Here is a 19,392-nt window from a genome sequence, read left to right as displayed (position 1 = left end):
AAAAATAACAGTATTTAAGTGCTTACTATGTGCCGGGTGCTGTATTGAGCGCTGGCATCAACGCAAGCAAACTGGGGTGGTCAAAGTCTTAATCCCCGTTTTACAGATGAGAGAACCGAGGCCCAGAGAAGGGAAGTGACACGCTCAAGGTCACACAGCAGACAAGTGGCGGAATCGGGATTAGAACCCAGGTCCTCCTGACTCCTAAAGCCGGGCTCCCTCCACTAGTCCGTGTTTCTCTGTCGTTATTTTCACGAGGCTTCGTCTTCTCCGGTTTGGCTGCGGGGGCATCTCTCCAGTTTGCCGTGGAGTTGGAAGTTTTCCGAGCCAAGAGCAGCTGAGCTCAATCCTTCCTTCATCTCAAAGGGAGCTGGTTTCCGCTCCTTGGGGCTCTAGCACGTAACGGCATCAATCAATCAATCGTATTGAGCGCTTACTGTGTGCAGAGCACTGTACTAAGCGCTTTGGGAAGTACAAGTTGGCAACATATAGAGGCAGTCCCTACCCAACAGTGGGTTCAGCGTCGTCCGCGAAGGTCAGTCAGGCTTTCGATGCTTATCAGGACTTAGGAGTAATACGCTTCCTTGGGGAATCGCTCTTCCTCGGAGTTCCGATCAAGAACCGAAAGGGCTAACGTGTAAACTTGTCGTGGGCAGAGAACGTATCTGTTGATTGGCCTGTTGTCCTCTCCCGAGTGCTTTGTGCAGTGCTGTGCACACCATAAACACTCAATAAATAGAGTTGGGTGAATGAATGAAATGCCCTCATGTGCTCTGGCTGCTTGGGCGGAGCCCCTGCTTTATGCAGGGCACAGTCCGGCTACGTGGCTACTTGGGTTTACATTCTTTCCGGAGCCCGGCCGGGCTTCCTGTTTTCCTTAAGTTCCCTGGGCCTCAGTTACCTCGCCTGTAAAATGGGGATTAAGAGTGTGAGCCCCACGTGGGACAGGACTGTCATTATCAGGAGCCTGATTAACGCTTATATATCCCAGCACTTAGAAGAGGGCTTGGCACAGAGTAGGCAATCAACGGGTACCCTAATTAGCATTATTTTTCTGTTTTCAGACATCCGTACAGGTTCCGTCCCCAGCAGCCGGAGTGATTGAAGCCCTCCTGGTCCCCGATGGCGGGAAAGTGGAGGGAGGGACCCCTCTCTTCACGCTCAGGAAAACGGCCGGTGAGAACTAACTCCCGGCTAGTCACGGCGTGCCACCTCAAAGCGCTTGATCCCCTCCCACGTCACCTCGCGATTCTCCTACTCCAGCACAGCCCGCCCACTTGGATTCTCTAATGCCAACTATCTCACCGTATCTCGATCTTCCCCATCTCGCCGCCGACCCCTCTCCCACTTCCTGCCTCTGGCCTTGAATACCTTCCGTCTTTATATCCGATTGATAATTACTCCCCCCCCGGCTTCAAAGCCTTATCGAAGGCCCATCTCCTCCCGGAGGCCTTCCCTAGCAGAACCCTCCTCTCCTCTTCACTTCCTTCTGCGTCGCCCTGACTCGCTCCCTTAATTCATCCCCCCTCCCTGGCCACACCAATTTACCTCTATATCTGTCAATTTATTTACTTCTGTTAGTGTCTGTCTCCCGCACTAGACGGAAAGCCCTTTGTGGGCAGGGAATGTGCCTGTTAGCGGTTGCATCGTCCTCTCCCGAGCGCTTAGTACAGCGCTCAGTAAATAAGATTGATGTACTCCCCCGCTCGTAGGTGGGAACGAGCATTTAAATCCTCATTCTCCCACCACCTCAGGAGAACTCCGTGGGCAAGGGAGAATAGCGTTGTTTGAGGAGAGGCTTTATCATGATGGCTTTGGTTTACCCAGTTCATTTCTTCGGCCTGGATCCGTTCTTCAAGGGTCCACGGAAATGAAGAAAATAATCACGAAAGTTGGTGGCTATGTGTTGTCTCCTACTAAACAGCTCCAAACATGTTGCCTAAAGCTATCTTTTTCTTCCATTCTTGAATCACCCCGGAAGAGGGGTATCGTTTTTCCCATTCTAGCAAGGGGGGAAAATGAAGACCGAGGGGCACAGAGTTATTTCTCAGAGGCTACCTAGTGAATTCAAGATGGAGAATGGAATCCAGTTAATTAGGGCATTTGCCGATTCACTCGTATTTATTGAGCGCTTGCTGTGTGCAGAGCACCGTACTGAGAACTTGGGAGAGTACAATATTTGTTAAGCGCTTACTATGTGCCAAGCACTGTTCTGAGCGCTCCGGTTGATATAGGTTAATCAGGTCGAACCCAGTCCTGGTCCCATAATGGTATATCTGTGTGTTGGGGGAGCAGGGGCAGGAAGGGGAAGTTCATAATGGCAGAGGAGACCTAGGGGTCTCACAGGTACTCTTAGAAAACGAAAAAAATTCAAACTCCCTGCGCTAGACTCTCTGTATTCCTTGAGACTGTGTCTGCGAACTGTACTGTACGTTAGCAAGCGCTTAGTACAGTGCTCTGCACGCGGCCCTCAATAAATACCACAGATCGACTGAGGAGCTGTGGAAAGGAAAGGGGTTAGAGAACTCTGTGAGATGGGGAGAGGGGCTAAACCCGAGTTTGATAACCGAAGGGAGGAGGACACGGTAGAGATGGAGGTCCCCCATGTGCTTCTGATTTCAATATCCTGTTGGGGAGGTCGGGCGGGGGAGCGGCCCAAGTAGAAATAAGGTATCCAGGTGGGTAAATCTTGCCGCCACCCACCTGTAAATTCACAGCGGGTCGGTCCCGACGCCTCGAGATGGGTAGCGCCAGCGACAGCATTTCGAGCCAGTCGCCGCTCCGAGTGTCTTGTCGCTTCGTTCCGCGACCTTGAACCCCGGGCCGTTGGACGGGAAGCTCTAGGGCTTTGGATCCGGCCGTCCGTTACCCCAGCCGACGGCGTCTGGGGCCGCGGGAGGGCCAGAGGTCTCCCTCAGAATAGACGCTGCGGGCGCAACTCGGGGGTCAGTCCGTTAGGCCGCAGAGGGCAGGACGAGTCTCGCTCTCCGGGCTCCGTCGGAACCGTGAGTCTCCTCTTTTCTTCAGCGGCTCCCGCCAAGGCCAAGCCGGCGACAGCACCTACCGCGGCTCCCAAACCAGAACCGGTAGTCACCGCCGCTCCTCCTCCGCCGCCTCCCTCCCCTGCAGCCACGATACCCACGGCGATGCCCCCGGTGCCCCCCGTGTCAGCGCAGCCCGTCGATACCAAACCGGGTAAGTGGCTCCCAGTGGGATTTTTTGGAAACCAGGGGCAGCTGTGGCTTGGCCCAAGTCTGTTTAGGGAGCTACTTTTCCAGGGCCCGTTCTTCTCCTGCCCCCTCTGCCCCACCTCGCCCGGGGGACTGGATTCGGGGTCCGGTTACCGGGCCCCCCAATAGCTGGTGCGGGGTTTGCGTTTTGAGCATCTCCCAGTTGGCCTAGTGGATAGAGCCCGGGCCTGGGATCCGGCTGGACCTGGGTTCTAATCCCGGCTCCGCCACCTGTCTGCCGGGTGACCTTGGGCAACTCACTTCACTTCTGTGGGCTTCAGTGACCATATCAGTCAATCAATCAATCAGTCGTATTTATTGAGCACTTACTGTGTGCAGAGCACTGGACTAACGTGGGACAGGGACTGTGTCCAGCCTGATTACCTTGTAATAATAATAATAATAATGATGATGGCATTTATTAGGCACTTACTATGTGCAAAGCACTGTTCTAAGCGCTGGGGAGGTTACAAGGTGATCAGGTTGTCCCACGGGGGGCTCGCAGTCTTGACCTCCATTTTACAGGTGAGGTCACTGAGGCACAGAGAAGTGAAATGGGGATTAAGAGTGACCTCTGACTCCAAAGCCCGGGCTGTTTCTTTCTTGTATCCCCACCCACCCCCCCGCCAGCGCTTAGGGCAGAGCCTGGGACGTAGTAAGCGCCGATCAAATACCACTGTTATTATTACGGTGATTATTCTGAGCACCGCCTGTGTTGCGCTCCGTGAGTCCAAGAGGCGGTGGCCACTGAGGAGGTTTCTGTTGCCATCGCGGCTGTAGCGTGTGACCCCTCTCTCCATCCCTAGTGTCTGCGGTGAAGCCCTCTGCAGCTCCCGCTCCGGAACTCGGGGCGGTCAAAGGCGCACGCTCCGAACATCGGGTAAGTCGCCGGGACCCGGAGGCTCCGTCCCCAGGTTTTGGGTTAGGAAAATGGGGTGGACGGAGCAGTTTTCAGTCATTCCTATTTACCGAGCGCTTCCTGTGTGCAAAGCACCGTGGTAAGCGCTTGGGAGAGTGCAGTGGAGACGCAGCGAGGCCTAGTGGCCTGGCAGTCATAAGGACCTGGGTTCCGATCCCGGCTCTGCTGTGTGACCCTGGGTGGGTCACTTTCATTCATTCATTCATTCAATCGTATTTATTGAGCGCTTACTGTGTGCGGAGCACTGGGCTAAGCGCTTGGGACGTACAAGCTGGCAACGTATAGAGACGGTCCCTACCCAATAGTGGGCTCACAGTCTAGAAGGGGGAGACAGACAACAAGGCAAAACATATTAACAAAATAAAATAAGTAGAGTAAATATGTACAAATAAAATAAGTAAATAAATAGAGTAATAAATACGTACAAACATATATACATATATACAGGTGGATATCCTGGCTCGGTTCCCTCATCTGTAAAGTGGGGATTAAGACTGTGAGCCCCATGGCGAGCAGGGACTTGGTCCAACCTGATTAGCTGGTAATAATAATGATGGTATTTGTTAAGCGCTTACTATGCGCAAAGCACCGTTCTAAGCACTGGGGAGGTTACAAGGTGATCAGGTTGTCCCACGGGGGCTCATTTTCCAGATGAGGGAACTGAGGCCCAGAGAAGTGAAGCGACTTGCCCAAAGTCACACAGCTGACAGTTGGCGGAGCCGGGATTTGAACCCACGACCTCCGACTCCAAAGCCCGGGCTCTTTCCACGGAGCGGCGCTGCTTCTATCCACCCCAACGCTTAGAACAGTGTAGTAAGGCTTAACACAGGTATCATTAGTAGTAGCAGCGTTTCTTGAGGCCTCGCTCGGGGCGGGGCACTGTACTAGATGCTTGGGAAACCTTCCCTGCCCACAAGGAGCTTGCACTGCAAAGGGGGAGAATTCGGTGGAATTAAAGAGGTCCAAAATTTAAAAAGCAGACGTGCCTATGCGAGGGCGAAGGGGGATATGAATAAGGCTGAAAGTGCTAGGATCTTGGGCTTCCTCGGTTCCCATCGGAGCAGACCCCCGATACCCGTTTCTCCTTCCCCCCCTCCCTCCGCCACCATGTGGAACAGCCACGGGGAGACGGGCGGCGGGAGGGCGGGCGAGGCTTCCTTTGGCAGGGAACGTCTCCCACTGTTGGGTAGGGACCGTCTCTATATGTTGCCAACTTGGACTTCCCAAACTCTCAGTACAGTGCTCTGCACACAGTAAGCGCTCAGTAAATACGATTGATTGATTAATACTAATAATAATGATGTTTGTTCCTCCTTCAGGGCCCTACTGAGAGCTCACCTCCTCCCGGAGGCCTTCCCACACTGAGCCCCTTCCTTCCTCTCGCCCTCATCCCCCTCTCCATTCCCCCCATCTTACCTCCTTCCCTTCCCCACAGCACCTTTATATATGTATATATGTCTGTTCAGATTTATTACTCTATCTTGTACATATCTATTCTATTTATTTTACTTTGTTAGTATGTTTGGTTTTGTTCTCCGTCTCCCCCTTCTAGACTGTGAGCCCACTGTTGGGTAGGGACTGTCTCTGTATGTTGCCAACTGTACTTCCCAAGCGCTTAGTACAGTGCTGTGCACACAGTAAGCGCTCAATAAATATGATTGATTGATGATTGATTGAGGCCTTCCCAAACTGAGCCACTTCCTTCCTCTCCCCCTCTCCGTCCCCCCATCTAACCTCCTTCCCTTCCCCACAGCACCTGTATATATGTTTGTACATATTTATTACTCTGTTTATTTATTTTACTTGTACCTATCTATTCTATTTATTTTATTTTGTCGGTATGTTTGGTTTTGTTCTCTGTCTCCCCCTTCTAGACTGTGAGCCCGCTGTTGGGTAGGGACCGTCTCTACGTGTTGCCGACTTGTACTTCCCAAGCGCTTAGTACAGTGCTCTGCACACAGTAAGCGCTTAATAAATACGATTGATTGATTGATTGATCAGACACTTCTCCTGGGAACGCGGGGACCGTGTCGGGGCTAAACCTCGAGCGAAGGGAAACTCGGTCGCGGGGCGCACCCTCTCCGACCCTGGGCCCCCCAGGCCCTCAAGCTTTTCTCTCCGATCACTTTCCTTCCTCCCTCCCTCCCTCCTTCCCAGTCTTGCATCTCTTCATGTGATCTCTTTAGCTTATTAAATCGCCCGGCTGGCGGAGGCCAATGCCGAGCCTGGCCCAGAGGACGTTCCCAAACTCCCTGTCTGACTTCTCACCCGAGGTCCAAGAGAGAGCCCGTGTTACGGCAGAATTGAGCTCCGCCGCACCGGATTAGAAGCAGTCTGGCCTAGTGGATAGAGCCCGGGCTTGGGGGTGAGAAGGACCTGGGTTCTAATCCTGGCTCCGCCACTTGTCCGCTGGTGGGAGGCGTTTCACTTCTCTGGGCCTCATCTGTAAAATGGGGGGTGAAGTCCGTGAGCCGCACGTGAGACGGGCACTGCGTCCAACCCGATTTGCCGGTATCTACCCCGGCGCTTAGCTCAGTGCCTGGCACATAGTAAGCACTTAACAAATGCTGTTACTATGATTATTTTCTGAGGTTGGGCCTGATGGGGCCTGACTGAGGGCTCTAATTCTGGAATCTCGGAGCCCATCGGGCTGATCGTCTCCATAACAAGCGCTTAGTACAGTGCTCTGCACTCAGTAAGCGCTCAGTAAATACGACCGAATGAACGGATCAGCTTGGTAATAATTGTGGGGCTTATTAAATGCTCGCTGTGCACCAAGTAGATAATCAGGTCCGACGCAGTCCCTGTCCCACATGGGGCTCACACTATAAATAGGCAGAACAAGTATTGGATCCCCATTTTACAGATGAGGAAACTGACTCACTGAAAAGCCAAGTGAGGTGCCCAAGGCCCCACAGCGGACAGTCGGTGCTATTTATTGAGCGTTTACCGTGTGCGGAGCACAGTCTAAACGCTCCAGAGAGTACAGTATAATGGAGTCGGTGGCCCGCAACCAGTTTTTACAGTTGAGGGGGCTCTGGGTAAGCGGCGGAGCTGGGATTAGAACCCAGGGCCTCCGACTCCGAGGCCAGGGCCCTTTCCACGGGGCCGCTCTGGTTCCCAGCCTCTGAGTCCGGAGCGTTTTTAGAGCGTCACCAGGTCCTGGAGACCCTGGAGGACGCAAGTGGGGCGGAGAAAGGAGGAGAGAACAGCACGCCCCTCGCCCCCCACCTGCTGAAGATGGAGGGAAGACGCCGGCCACCTGAGCCCGGCCCATCCGAGGCGGGAGTCCCAGCCGAGAGGCAGCAGACTGCCTCCACCGGGGACGGGGCCAGACCTTGAGGAGAGGTGGCCCCCGCGGCGTGGGTCGTCCCTCCCGAGAAGTGCCCGTAGAGAAACGGCGGCAGCAGGAACGTGGCGTGTGGCTTCCTTCGCCCTCCCTGCTCCGGCCACAAAGAGCCACTCTGACGCTAGCCTCCCCTTGGCCCCAGAAATCCCCGTTGTGGTAAAGATTCATGGGCTCTGCAGACCTAGGCCACTCTTTTCCTTTGATAGGAGGTGGGGGCTTTGGGGGGGTTGGTCAATTAAACCATTTCCTGGGCCTCAGAGTCTTGCACCTCTTCAGGTGACCTCTTTAGCTCCGTTTTCTCCCTCTCTCAGTCTTGCACCTCTTCAGGTGATATCTTTAGCTCCCTTTGTTTCCTTCTTTCCTCCCTCCCTCCGTCCCTTTCCAGTTTTGCACCTCTTCCGGTGATCTCTTTAGCTCCCTTTCTTTCCTTCCTCCCTCCTTCCTTCCCAGTATTGCACCTCTTCATGTGATCTCTTTAGCTCCCTTTCTTTCCTTCTTCAGAGTCTTTCCCCTCTTCAGGTGATCTCTTTAGCTTCGTTTCTCTCTCCCCCCACCCCCCCCCACCCCAGTCTTGAACCTTCAGGTGATTTCTCTAGCTCCCTTTATTTCCTTCCTCCCCACACTCCTTCCTAGTCTTGCACTTCTTTGGGTGATCTCTTTAGCTCCCTTTCTTTCCTTCCTCCCTCCCTTTCCAGTCTTGCACCTCTTCAGGTGATCTTTTTAGCTCCCTTTATTTCCTTCCTCGGAGTCTTTCCCTTCTTCAGGTGATCTCTTTAGCTCCCTTTCTTTCCTTCCTCAGAGTCTTAAACCTCTTCAGGTGATCTCTTTAGCTCCCGTTCTTTCCTTCCTCAGAGTCTTGCACCTCTTCAGGTGATCTTTTTAGCTCCCTTTATTTCCTTCCTCAGAGTCTTTCCCCTCTTCAGGTGATCTCTTTAGCTCTCTTTCTTTCCTTCCACTGAGTCTTGCACCTCTTCAGGTGATCTCTTTAGCTCCCTTTCTTTCCTCCCTTCCTTCCTCAGACTTTGGCACCGCTTCAGGTTATCTGTTTAGCTCCCTTTCTTTCCTTCCTCCCTCCCTTCCTCAGAGTCTTTCCCCTCTTCGGGTGATCTCTTTAGCTCCCTTTCTTTCCTTCCTCCCTCCCTTTCCAGTCTTGCACCTCTTCAGGTGATCTTTCTAGCTCCCTTTCTTTCCTTCCTCAGAGTCTTTCCCCTCTTCAGGTGATCTCTTTAGCTCTGTTTCCCCCCCTCAGTCTTGAACCTTCGGGTGATTTCTCTCGCTCCCTTTGTTTCCTTCCTCCCTCCCTCCCTCCCTCCTTCCCAGTCTTGCACTTCTTCAGGTGATCTCTTTAGCTCCCTTTCTTTCCTTCCTCAGAGTCTTTCCCCTCTTCGGGTGATCTCTTTAGCTCCCTTTCTTTCCTTCCTCAGAGTCTTTCCCCTCTTCAGGTGATCTCTTTAGCTCCCTTTCTTTCCTCCCTTTCTTCCTCAGACTTTGGCACCGCTTCAGGTTACCTGTTTAGCTCCCTTTCTTTCCTTCCTCCCTCCCTTCCTCAGAGTCTTTCCCCTGTTCGGGTGATCTCTTTAGCTCCCTTTCTTTCCTTCCTGCTTCCCTTTCCAGTCTTGCACCTCTTCAGGTGATCTTTCTAGCTCCCTTTCTTTCCTTCCTCAGAGTCTTTCCCCTCTTCAGGTGATCTCTTTACCTCCCTTTCTTTCCTTCCTCCCTCCCTCAGAGTCTTGCACCTCTTCAGCTGATCTCTTTAGCTTCCTTTCTTTCTTTCCTCAGAGTCTTGCACCCCTTCAGGTGATCTCTTTAGCTCCCTATCTTTCTTTCCTCACTCTTGCACCTCTTAAGGTAATTTCTTTAGCTCCCTTTCATCCCTCCCTCCCTCAGCTAGCCTGACAAGGTGAAAGAGGGGAAGGCCGAAACCCCTTGGGCAGTGCCCGGAAACCACTTCGGGTTAGAGGGACTCTCCTCAGGCTGCCTCCAACTGACCTGGGGCCGGACGGTTCTCAGGGGCCGGGGCCGCCTAAGCTCACCATCTCTTCCGTTTCAGGTGAAGATGAACAGGATGCGGCAGCGCATTGCTCAGCGCCTGAAGGAAGCCCAGAACACCTGCGCGATGCTGACCACCTTCAACGAGGTGGACATGAGGTGAGGCCCGCGGTCTCAAATGCTTAGCCGAACCCCCGCCCCTCTGGTTTCGCTCCCGGCCTACTTATCTAGCGCCGCGGGTCCTGGGAGCCGTACTGCCAGGAATGACACAGTTGCCACCTCCCCTCTGCCCCTTAAGAGGTATGGGAATCTGCACTCTGATGGTTCTGAACATTTAAGCATTTTAAGCGCTAATTTGAGTATTATTAAGTATTCAAGTACGCGGATCCTGTGAGCCAGAGAGCTTCTCAAGCGTAACGGAACGTTACTTTGGTTCCGGGCCTGAAAGGAAGAGGCGAGGCCGGGACATAGGGCAGCAGTCCTGCGCTCCTGAAAAATGAACGGGTGTTTCGTGACCCAGTCAGCACAGACGTCAAAGACTTGGTCCGTACCCTACCGATTCGAGGACGGAACGGTCCTTTTCTTTCGTGGTGGGGACACAAAGAGATGCCTGCCTGGATTTCCATCCAAAGCGTTGGCCTGGGCGTGAGGGTTCTCTTTTGTGTCTCATCCCGCCTCCGCCAGGCCGCCTCAGCGGGAGAATCGTGGACTCCGGTTTCGGGCCGGGCTTCCCCGCTCCCTCCCCGCCCTCCCCTCCCAGGTCTGCGCCGTGCGTGGCCGGAACGGTCCAGGCCGGAGCGCAGCTTGAGTTTCAGCGCATTAAGGGCAAATGGTACCCAAATCGAATTGCCCTCTGAAATCCAACCCAACTCCTTAAGGCGAGACGTGTAAATATTTGCGGTCCCGAAAGATCCCGTCGGCCCAACGGCTTTGCCCGGAGAGAGAAGCCCAGTCTGCCTTTCCGTGGCTAATGTAGGTGTCGTTTTTCACCGGCCCCCGGGATCTCGCTGCAGCCAGTAACCGGCTTTGGATCGATCGCCCCGGCGGGGTCTTCTGCCGGGCCGCTAGCTCGGGAGGGGCCGGCTGTGCCCTTGCCACCGAGGGTCGGGGTCCTGAAATGGAAACTCCTTAATGACCAGGCAATAAAATCTGGGCAGCTTGGAGAGCCAAGATGTTTATCCCTCCTCCTTTCCCTCTCCTGCAGCTCTTGTGTCTTGGGAGCCGGTAATGTCTTTAGGGCAGTAATCCTAGCCCTAAATAAGGTTAGACTCAGGAAAACAAACATTTTAAACCCGATCAGGGCCCTCTTACCTCCCTCTCTCCGGGAAACTTCCTTTTTTTCAAAGACAAAAGGTCTGAGGAGTGGGAAGGGAAAAAATGGTCTCTCCTCTTTTGCACTGAAATTGTATTAGCCCCATTACGGAGAGAACTGAGCCGTGGGGTGGAGGCACAGCTGAATTCAATCGGCACCCCAGGAATCGGTTCCGATAAACACGGCCTTCGGCAGTGGAGCGAGGGGGAGATCCATTTCTCAGAGCCGGCGTTCGGGATGGGGAAAAGCAGAAAGGAGATAGCCGAGGGCCCGTGGCTTCCCGAAAGCCTCGTCGGGCGATTCTTCGGAAGCCTTCCTCTGTGAGGGAAGGGGTCTCGGAAGAAAGCCTCAGGATTCCTCACTGTCCACCTTTGGCAGCCCGACAAATTGTGAGTGGTCGGTCAGCAGGTGGGCTTCCCCCTGCCCCAACCCGAACCCTGGAAAAAGCCGTGCGGGCTGTCCCGGCCCTCCCGGGCCCAAAGTGTGGGTTCGATCCCCGGCTCTGCCACTTACCCGCCGCGTGACCTTGGAGAAGGAGCTTCACTTCTCTGTGCCTTAGTTCCCTCATCTGTAAAATGGGGATGAAGGCTGTGAGCTCCTTGTGGGACAGGACCTTTGTCCAACCCGATTACCTTGTATCTCCCCCGGCGCTTAGAACGGTGGTGCTCGCCACATAGTAGGCACTTAACGACTACCGCAGGCATCATTATTATTATTCCTCAGCTCTGAATGCGGAGTCCTCATCTCCTTCAGGGGCCTCAGCCTCACTTCTCCTACAAGCCACTCACTCTCCTGCCTTCCTCCCGAGGAAGCGGACCGAAGGATCTTGGAGGTGTTGACCGTGCCTGGCCCCTGGGCCCAGCTCAACATCTTTCCACTGGAATAATAATGGTGGTATTTGTTAAGCGCTTACTATCTACCAGCCACTGGACAATGGGCTCTTTCCACTGAGCCACGCTGCTTCTCTAACATGTGAAGGAAATGGAGGAGGAAAAACCGGGATGTCGCCAAGCCCCAGGCCCTTTGTAAGCGGGATCCCATAGCTCGTAAGCAACTGGGGGAAATTCTCTTCCCCTTTGTGAAAGGGCGTCTCTCAGAAGGCTAACGAGATCTTTTAGACTGTGATCCCCTTTTAGACTGTGAGCCCACTGTTGGGTAGGGACTGTCTCTATATGTTGCCAACTTGTACTTCCCAAGCGCTTAGTACAGTGCTCTGCACACAGTAAGCTTTCAGTAAATATGATTGATGATGATGATGATGATGGGTGCAAGCAAATCGTGCTGGACACGGTCCCTGTCCCATGCGGGGCTCACGGTCGTAATCCCCGTTTTCCAGATGAGGTAACTGAGGCCCAGAGAAGTGAAGTGACTTGCCCAAGGTCACCCAGCTGATAGATGGGGGAGCCAGAATGAGAACCCCAGGCCCACGCCCTACCCGCTACGCCGTGCTGTGTCCCGGGAAAGAAATGGGTCGTTCCCCACTGGACTGTAATCATCTTTGCTGGGCTTTAAAGTGGGCAGATTAAAGAAGCCCGGTGAGTTCTGCCAGACGTGGGGAACCCCTCTCCCTGCTTCCCTCACAGGCCCCACAGCGCTCCGAATTGAACTTTGAGGCGTAGGGCAGAAAACCAGTGGCACTCAGCTCTCCGGTAATGCAAGGGTTACTCTCACAACGGCCAAGGTCACTGTGACGCTGTTGTCTCTCCGGGCTGCGACGTTTCACAATCCGTCCTCCCGACGCGGAGCTCGTTCCGAGAGGCCCGGAGGATGGTCCCGCCCGATCCGAAACGCGGAAGCGGAAACGGCCGCGAAACCCGGGGCGTGGGAGCACCGTGATGGGCAGTGTGCCGCTGGAGCCGTTGGGGTTTTTTTTTCCTTTTATTCTTTTGCAGTAACATCCAGGAAATGAGAGCCCGGCACAAGGACGCCTTCTTGAAGAAACACAACCTGAAACTGGGCTTCATGTCCGCTTTCGTGAAGGCCTCCGCCTTCGCCCTGCAGGAGCAGCCGGTGGTGAACGCGGGTAAGGGAAGCGGCCCGAGGCGGCAGAGACGTCCGGGGGGCGGTCGCCCGCCCCGAGCCGCCCCCGCTGACCGTCACCGGGGGGTGATGACCTCTCTTGCCCGTGGTGGTGACCGAGCGGCCTCTCGTCTGCGATGGCGTGTGCCGAGAGGAGCTTGGGAGCCGTTGCCGGCCCTGGCCCGGGGTGCCGGGACCCCGCTCTCCGAACGAGAACCTATCCGCGTTTGACGAGCCGGCTCCCAACGGAGGGGTCCCCCTTGCTCCCCAGAAGATAGTTCGGGCTCTGTTTGCCGGGCCCAGCCCGGAAAAGGTGGGGGTCTGCGGTTGAGGCACCCCCTTTTAGCCCTGTTGAGTGTCCCAAGAGGACCCCAACCAGCAGTCCCCATCCTCTGCCCCCCGCCCTGGGCTCTCCCCGGACTCCACGGGTCCTGCACCGTAGAGGCGCGGCGTCCACTGCCTTCTCCTGAAGGAGTGAGGTTTTTAAACTTCCCTACCGCTCCTCGCTAGAAAGACGTCCCCCTGGCTCCCGTTGAGGTCGGGAGCCCGCTTGAGGCCAAGGTAGCCAACCTCGGGAAACTCAACGGTCTCGCGCTCCGAGACTGAGCCGGAGGACTGTCGGCTCCGTGCCTCGGGAGGCGGCCGGGAGCCGAGCGCCGGAGGCGAGGGGAAACCGAGGCGGGGAGGGGGCGGTGAGCCAGGGGGACCCACCGGGCCCGCGGTCGGTTCCTCCTCCCCGCCCCACGGGCTCTACCGCGTTTGTAACGGCTGTCTGCTTTGTCTCTTCCCCCCCCCGATCCCGCGAAGTGATCGATGATGCCACCAAAGAGATGGTGTACAGGGACTATATCGATATCAGCGTGGCCGTGGCCACGCCCCGGGTACGTAAGAGCGTTTCCGGGGCGCGGGCACCGGGTTCTGGCCGTCCGCCGGCCCCCCCGGGGGTTGGCATTGCAGTGGGCAGCCCGGTTGAATGCTGCCCTTTGGTCATTACCAGGTGGAGGTGGTGAGATGGACCGGAGTGGTCACCTAACAATAGTTAAACGCTTAACAAATATTCATTCGCTCAGTATTTGTTGAGCCTTACTGTGTACTGTGTGTGTCCCATTTAGACTGTGAGCCCACTGTTGGGTAGGGACCGTCTCTATATGTTGCCAATTTGTACTTCCCAAGCGCTTAGTACAGTGCTCTGCACATAGTAAGCGCTCAATAAATACGATTGATGATGATGATGATGTGCAGAGCCCTGTATAAAGCACTTGGAAGAGTACAGTACAGCAGTAAAGAGAGACAGTCCCTGCCCACAGTGAGCTCACTGTCTACAGTCTACATACAACAGTTGTAATGACGGTATTTGTTATGCGCTCACCATGTGTCGGGCGCCGTACTAAGCGCCGGGGTGGATACAGAGATCGGGTTGGACGCGGTCCCTGTCCCACCGGGGGCTCACAGTCGAAATTCCCATTTTACAGGTGAGATCAGATCAATCATTTATTGAGCACTTAACTCTGAGCAGGACACTGTACTAAGCAGTTGGGGAAGTACAGTATAACAATATAACAGACACATTCCCTGCCCACAGTGAGCTTACGGTCTAGTGGAGTACATTACGCTCAGTCGGTGATATTTACTGGGCGCTTACTATGTGCAGAGTACTTTTAGACTGTGAGCCCAATGTTGGGTAGGGACTGTCTCTATGTGATGCCAATTTGTACTTCCCAAGCGCTTAGTACAGTGCTCTGCACATAGTAAGCGCTCAATAAATACGATTGATTGATTGATTGATTGCAGAGCACTGAACTGAGCGCTTGGGAGAGCGCAGTGCAGCAGAATTAGCAGACGCGTCCGTAATGATATAATGAGGTGCCGAGGCCCTGAGAAGCGAAGTGACTTGGCCAAGACCATCGAGCGGACAAGGGGCCGGGCCTGGATTAGAACCCATGACCTCCCAATGCCCAGGCCCGTGCTCTATCCGCTAGACCCCACCGCTGCTCACATTCTGACCCAAATTCTCTTCGTGGGCCGGCCCCAGGTGGGCAAGCCGGCCGAAACGGAGCCCGCTTCCCCCGCTTCGGGACGTAGCGGAGGCTAGCGAGTCCGCCTTCCCAAAACCCTCCGAGCGTCTCGGAAGAAAGGTGCGCGTTGCCGAGGGGTCCCCTCATTCCGGGGGACGCGATTAACCGGGCAACCGGCCGTCCCCCGCCTCTCAGGGTCTCGTGGTGCCCGTCATCAGGAACGTGGAAGCCATGAACTTCGCCGACATCGAGCGGACCATCGGCGAGCTGGGGGAGAAGGTAAGCCGGGGGAAGAGATGCGTGGGGAGGGACCGCGCGGAGCGAGAAGGGAAATGGGTGGTCCCCAGAGCCGGGGAGCCGGGGAACGCAGCAGCCGGACCTCCAAAGGGCACGAGATCATTGAGTCGGACGCATTGAGCGCTTACTGTGTGCCGAGCACTGTGCTAAGCGCCCGGGAGAGCACGATGCCACCGAGTCGAAAGCCACAGGGCTTTCGGTGTCGAGTTTACTAGATCAGTGGCCCGAGGCTAGTTGTGGGAGTGGGGGGCATAACCCAAGTGAACCAGTGGGTCTTACCGCTTGGGGACTTGGAGAAGCAGCGGGGCTCAGTGGAAAGAGCCCGGGCTTGGGAGTCATTGGTCCTGGGTTCTAATCCCGGCTGTGTGACCTTGGGCCAGTCACTTCTCTGAGCCTCAGTGACCTCATCTGTCAAATGGGGATGGAGACTGTGAGCCCCACGTGGGGCAACCTGATCACCTTGTATCCCCCGCCAGCGCTTAGAACGGTGCTTCGCGCATAGTAAGCGCTTAACAGATGCCATCGTTATTATTATTATGGAGCCGTTGATCTCTCCGAATTTTTGAAGGGGTCAGAAATGGCCCTCCGCCCCTCTCTGGGGAGGTAGGGCTCTGGAATGGCTCTCCGCAACAGGATCGCTTAGTACAGTGCTCTGCACACAGTAAGCGCTCAATCAGTACGATTGATTGATTGATTGATCAGTAAGCCTGGCTTGGTGGGACTCCCAACTCTCTCCCCGCCCCTTCCCCGTGTCTCCTCCTCTCCCCCTCTTTCCCCCCTGTCGGGTTCCAGGCCCGAAAGAACGAACTGGCCATCGAGGACATGGACGGGGGCACCTTCACCATCAGCAACGGCGGGGTGTTCGGCTCCCTGTTCGGGACGCCCATCATCAACCCCCCGCAGTCCGCCATCCTGGGCATGCACGGCATCTTCGACAGGCCCGTGGCCGTCGGGGGCAAGGTGGGTGAGGCGCGGGGGGCGAGGGCGGGCCCCTCCCGACCTCACGCCTCCGGTCGCGGTTCTCTCGGAGCGGCGATACTGCTCACGCGCCCGTCCTCCCCTCGTCCGCTGCAGGTGGAGGTGCGGCCCATGATGTTCGTAGCGTTGACCTACGACCACCGGCTGATCGACGGCAGAGAGGCGGTGACTTTCTTGCGTAAAATCAAGGCGGCGGTGGAGGATCCCCGCGTTCTGCTGCTCGATCTTTAGGAAACGGGCTCCCTCCCCCCGCCCCCCGCGCCCTCCCAAACCCCGACACGGGGGAGCCGAAGTCCAGGCTCTCCCCTCCGCCGCCACCCCGGGGTAGCCGCCCGACAGACGGATGCACATGCTAATGTTATCGACTCAGAGCGGGGCGTCCGGGGCGTTCCCGGGTCCAGTGGCCAGCGCCTTTCTCCTCCACCCCACCCTCCTCTCACCCACCCCCCTCGTTGTATCTTCCTCCAGCGGGGGAAGAGACCCCTTCCCCGCCCGCGTCCTATCCAAAGATGATCGTGCTTCTCCCGGTGCCAACATACAATGGGACGCCCAGCAGAGACCACCAGACTTGGAATGCCTTTGCTTTCTCTCCCCCCCCATCTCCGTCCCCACCTTCCAGGGCTGGGCAAGATCCGGCCCGCTCTCTCTCTGGAAAACGCCGCCGGGGCCGCGGATAGCCGTCCTCGCCTCGGGCCGCGGGCGGAAGCCGATCTCACTGCACCTTGATGCTGCCGGGGGTGTCTAATACAGGGGGAAGGGGCGCGGCTCTCTTTCTCAAAGGGCGCCTTCCGGCTTCTGTAGCCCTCCCGTGCTTTAACTTGCCTCTTCTACCTCTTCCTGAAAGCGCAGCCCCGGGGATGCCGGGGTCGGAGCGTTGCCGGGGGAGCGAGCCAACACGGCTCCGGTCCCCTTCCACGTGCAGAGGCGAGAGCGATCCGAGCGGATGCCGCTTTTCCCGGCCCTCTTCCTCCCGCCAGAAACCGGCCCTTGGATGGAGGAGGAGGTCGAGGCGGAGGGAAGGTCCCCGGTAACGTGGGCTGTTGTCCCTCGATACCCCCTGAGGACGCCTGATGGGCGGCCAGGGGCCGACCTTTCCTCCTGTCCCGGTGGGGTGGAGAGAGGGACGGGGAACAGTCAACTCCGGGAAAACCAGGATGACCGTAGATGCCCGGAGCCGTCCTGGAATTGCTGCCTCCCACGATAGGGGAGCAGAATGGCCGGGGGAGTATTTATTTCAGTTGGCGGTCCTCGTGTGAAACTTCTTGGCGGCGCTGGGGGTTTGATGCATCCTGTCCCGAGGTGGGGGGGCCATTTAATTAACCCCATCAAGCTCATGTATGTGCTTTGTTCGACGAGGGGCTGGGGGACGGACCCGGTACCCAGGCCCTGCAGCAGTTACTCCCCGGTCTCCGATACCCAGAACTTGTAATTAAAATATTTAAGGAAATCGATTTGCAATAAAAGGGGAAACGTTCGCAAAAGGTCGACTCCTGCGCCGGGCGCCTTCCGGGGGAAGACGGATGGGGCTGAAGGAGCGTGGGTAGGGCGGCGGGGGCGAGTCTCGCACGGCAGCGATATTCCCGTTTTTCCACGGCTGCGGTCGGCTGGACGGGCTTCGGAGAGGGAGTTCGGTGGTGTCTGCGAGAATAGGCGCCCGTGCTTGAGGTGATGGGCGTTGAGGTGCCAACTTATACCTCCCAAGCGCTTAGTACAGTGCTCTGCACACGGTAAGCGCTCAATAAATGCGATTGATGATGATTGAGGTGAGGAAGCGGCGTGGCTTAGTGGAAAGAGCACGGCCTTGGGAGTCAGAGGTCGTGGGTTCAAATTCTGGCTCTGCCACTTAATGGTGGCATTTATTAAGCGCTTTCTATGTGCAAAGCACCGGTCTAAGCGCTGGGGAGGTTACAAGGTGATCAGGTTGTCCCGGGAGGCGTTCACAATCTTCATCCCTATTTCACAGATGAGGGAACTGAGGCACAGAGAAGTGAAGCGACTTGCCCAAAGTCACACAGCTGACAATTGGTGGAGCCGGGATTTGAACCCATGACCTCTAACTCCTAATCCCGGGCTCTTTCCACTTGTCAGCTGTGTGGCCCTGGGGAAGTCACTTCACTTCTCTGTGTCTCAGTTACCTCATCTGCTAAGTGGGGATGAAGACTGTGAGCCCCACGGGGGACAATCTGATTACCCCGGTACTTCATACATAGTAAGCGCTTAACAAATATCAGTATTATTAAGAGAAGCAGCGTGGCTCGGTGGAAAGAGCCCGGGCTTGGGAGCCGGAGGTCATGGGTTCTAATCCCGACTCCACCACTTGTCAGCTGTGTGATTTTGGGCAAGTCATTTAACTTATCTAGGCCTCTGTTACCTCATCTGTAAAATGGGGATGAAGATTGTGAGCCCCACATGGGACAACCCGATCACCTTGTATCCCCCCCAGGGCTTAGAACAATGCTTTGCAAATAGTAAGCGCTTAACAAATGCCATCATTATTACTATTATTTTGTCCTATTACTGTCAAAACGTCTGCCTGACTTCCCAGGGCATAGAATCTGCTTTTTCTGCCTCAACAGAGCAACCTGCGGGGCCGACATGATGGCATTTATTATGAGAAGCAGCGTGGCTCAGAGGCAAGCGGATGGGCTTGGGAATCAGAGGTCATGGGTTCTAATCCCGGCTCCGCCGCATGTCTGCTGTGTGACCTTGGGCCAGTCCCTTAACTTCTCTGAGCCTCAGTTACCTCATATGTAAAATGGGGATGAAGACTGTGAGCCCCACGGGGGACAACCTGATCGCCTTGTATTCCCCCCCGAGCGCTTAGAACAGTGCTTCGCACACATTAAGCACTTAACAAATGCTGTCTATTATTATTATTTGTGCCAAACCCTGGGCTTAAGCGGTATTAGGTAAGCGCTTACTATGTGCCAGGCCCTGCACATTGCATAAGCCAATTAGGGCAGACGCGGTCCCCGTCCCCCGCCGGGCCCACAGTCTCAACCCCCATTTTACAGATGAGGTAACTAAGGCTCAGAGAAGTGAAGTGACTTGGCCAAGGTCACACAGTAGACAAGTGGCAGAGCTGGGATTGGAACCCCCGACCTAAAGGGCCCGGGCTTTGGAGTCAGAGGTCATGGGTTCAGATCCCGACTCCGCCACATGTCTGCTGTGTGACCTTGGGCAAGTCACTTCACTTTGCTGAGCCTTAGTTACCTCATCTGTAAAAATGGGGATTAAGACTGTGAGCCCCCCCGTGGGACAACTTGATCACATTGTATCCCCCC

The 19,392-nt window shown here is 55.6% G+C and overlaps 1 protein-coding gene across 1 annotated transcript in view; it reads left to right on the top strand.

Moving 5' to 3' along the window:
* The window catches only part of DLST (dihydrolipoamide S-succinyltransferase), a 28,196-nt gene extending 10,607 nt beyond the window's left edge, over window positions 1-17,589 (top strand). Inside the window, exons 7-15 of the mRNA XM_038765744.1 lie at window positions 1,065-1,176; window positions 3,028-3,195; window positions 4,037-4,110; window positions 9,549-9,646; window positions 12,692-12,822; window positions 13,626-13,699; window positions 15,029-15,112; window positions 15,923-16,090; window positions 16,205-17,589. Of these exons, the coding sequence (XP_038621672.1) occupies window positions 1,065-1,176; window positions 3,028-3,195; window positions 4,037-4,110; window positions 9,549-9,646; window positions 12,692-12,822; window positions 13,626-13,699; window positions 15,029-15,112; window positions 15,923-16,090; window positions 16,205-16,339 (1,044 nt within the window). The 3' untranslated portion in view covers window positions 16,340-17,589. The remainder of the gene's footprint in view (window positions 1-1,064; window positions 1,177-3,027; window positions 3,196-4,036; window positions 4,111-9,548; window positions 9,647-12,691; window positions 12,823-13,625; window positions 13,700-15,028; window positions 15,113-15,922; window positions 16,091-16,204) is intronic.
* The last annotated feature ends 1,803 nt before the right edge of the window (window positions 17,590-19,392 follow it).

This window comes from Tachyglossus aculeatus, chromosome 23, assembly GCF_015852505.1.
Source record: "Tachyglossus aculeatus isolate mTacAcu1 chromosome 23, mTacAcu1.pri, whole genome shotgun sequence".
NCBI classification, from domain to species: Eukaryota; Metazoa; Chordata; class Mammalia; order Monotremata; family Tachyglossidae; genus Tachyglossus; species Tachyglossus aculeatus.
This window is presented reverse-complemented; position numbering and strand designations above follow the sequence as displayed.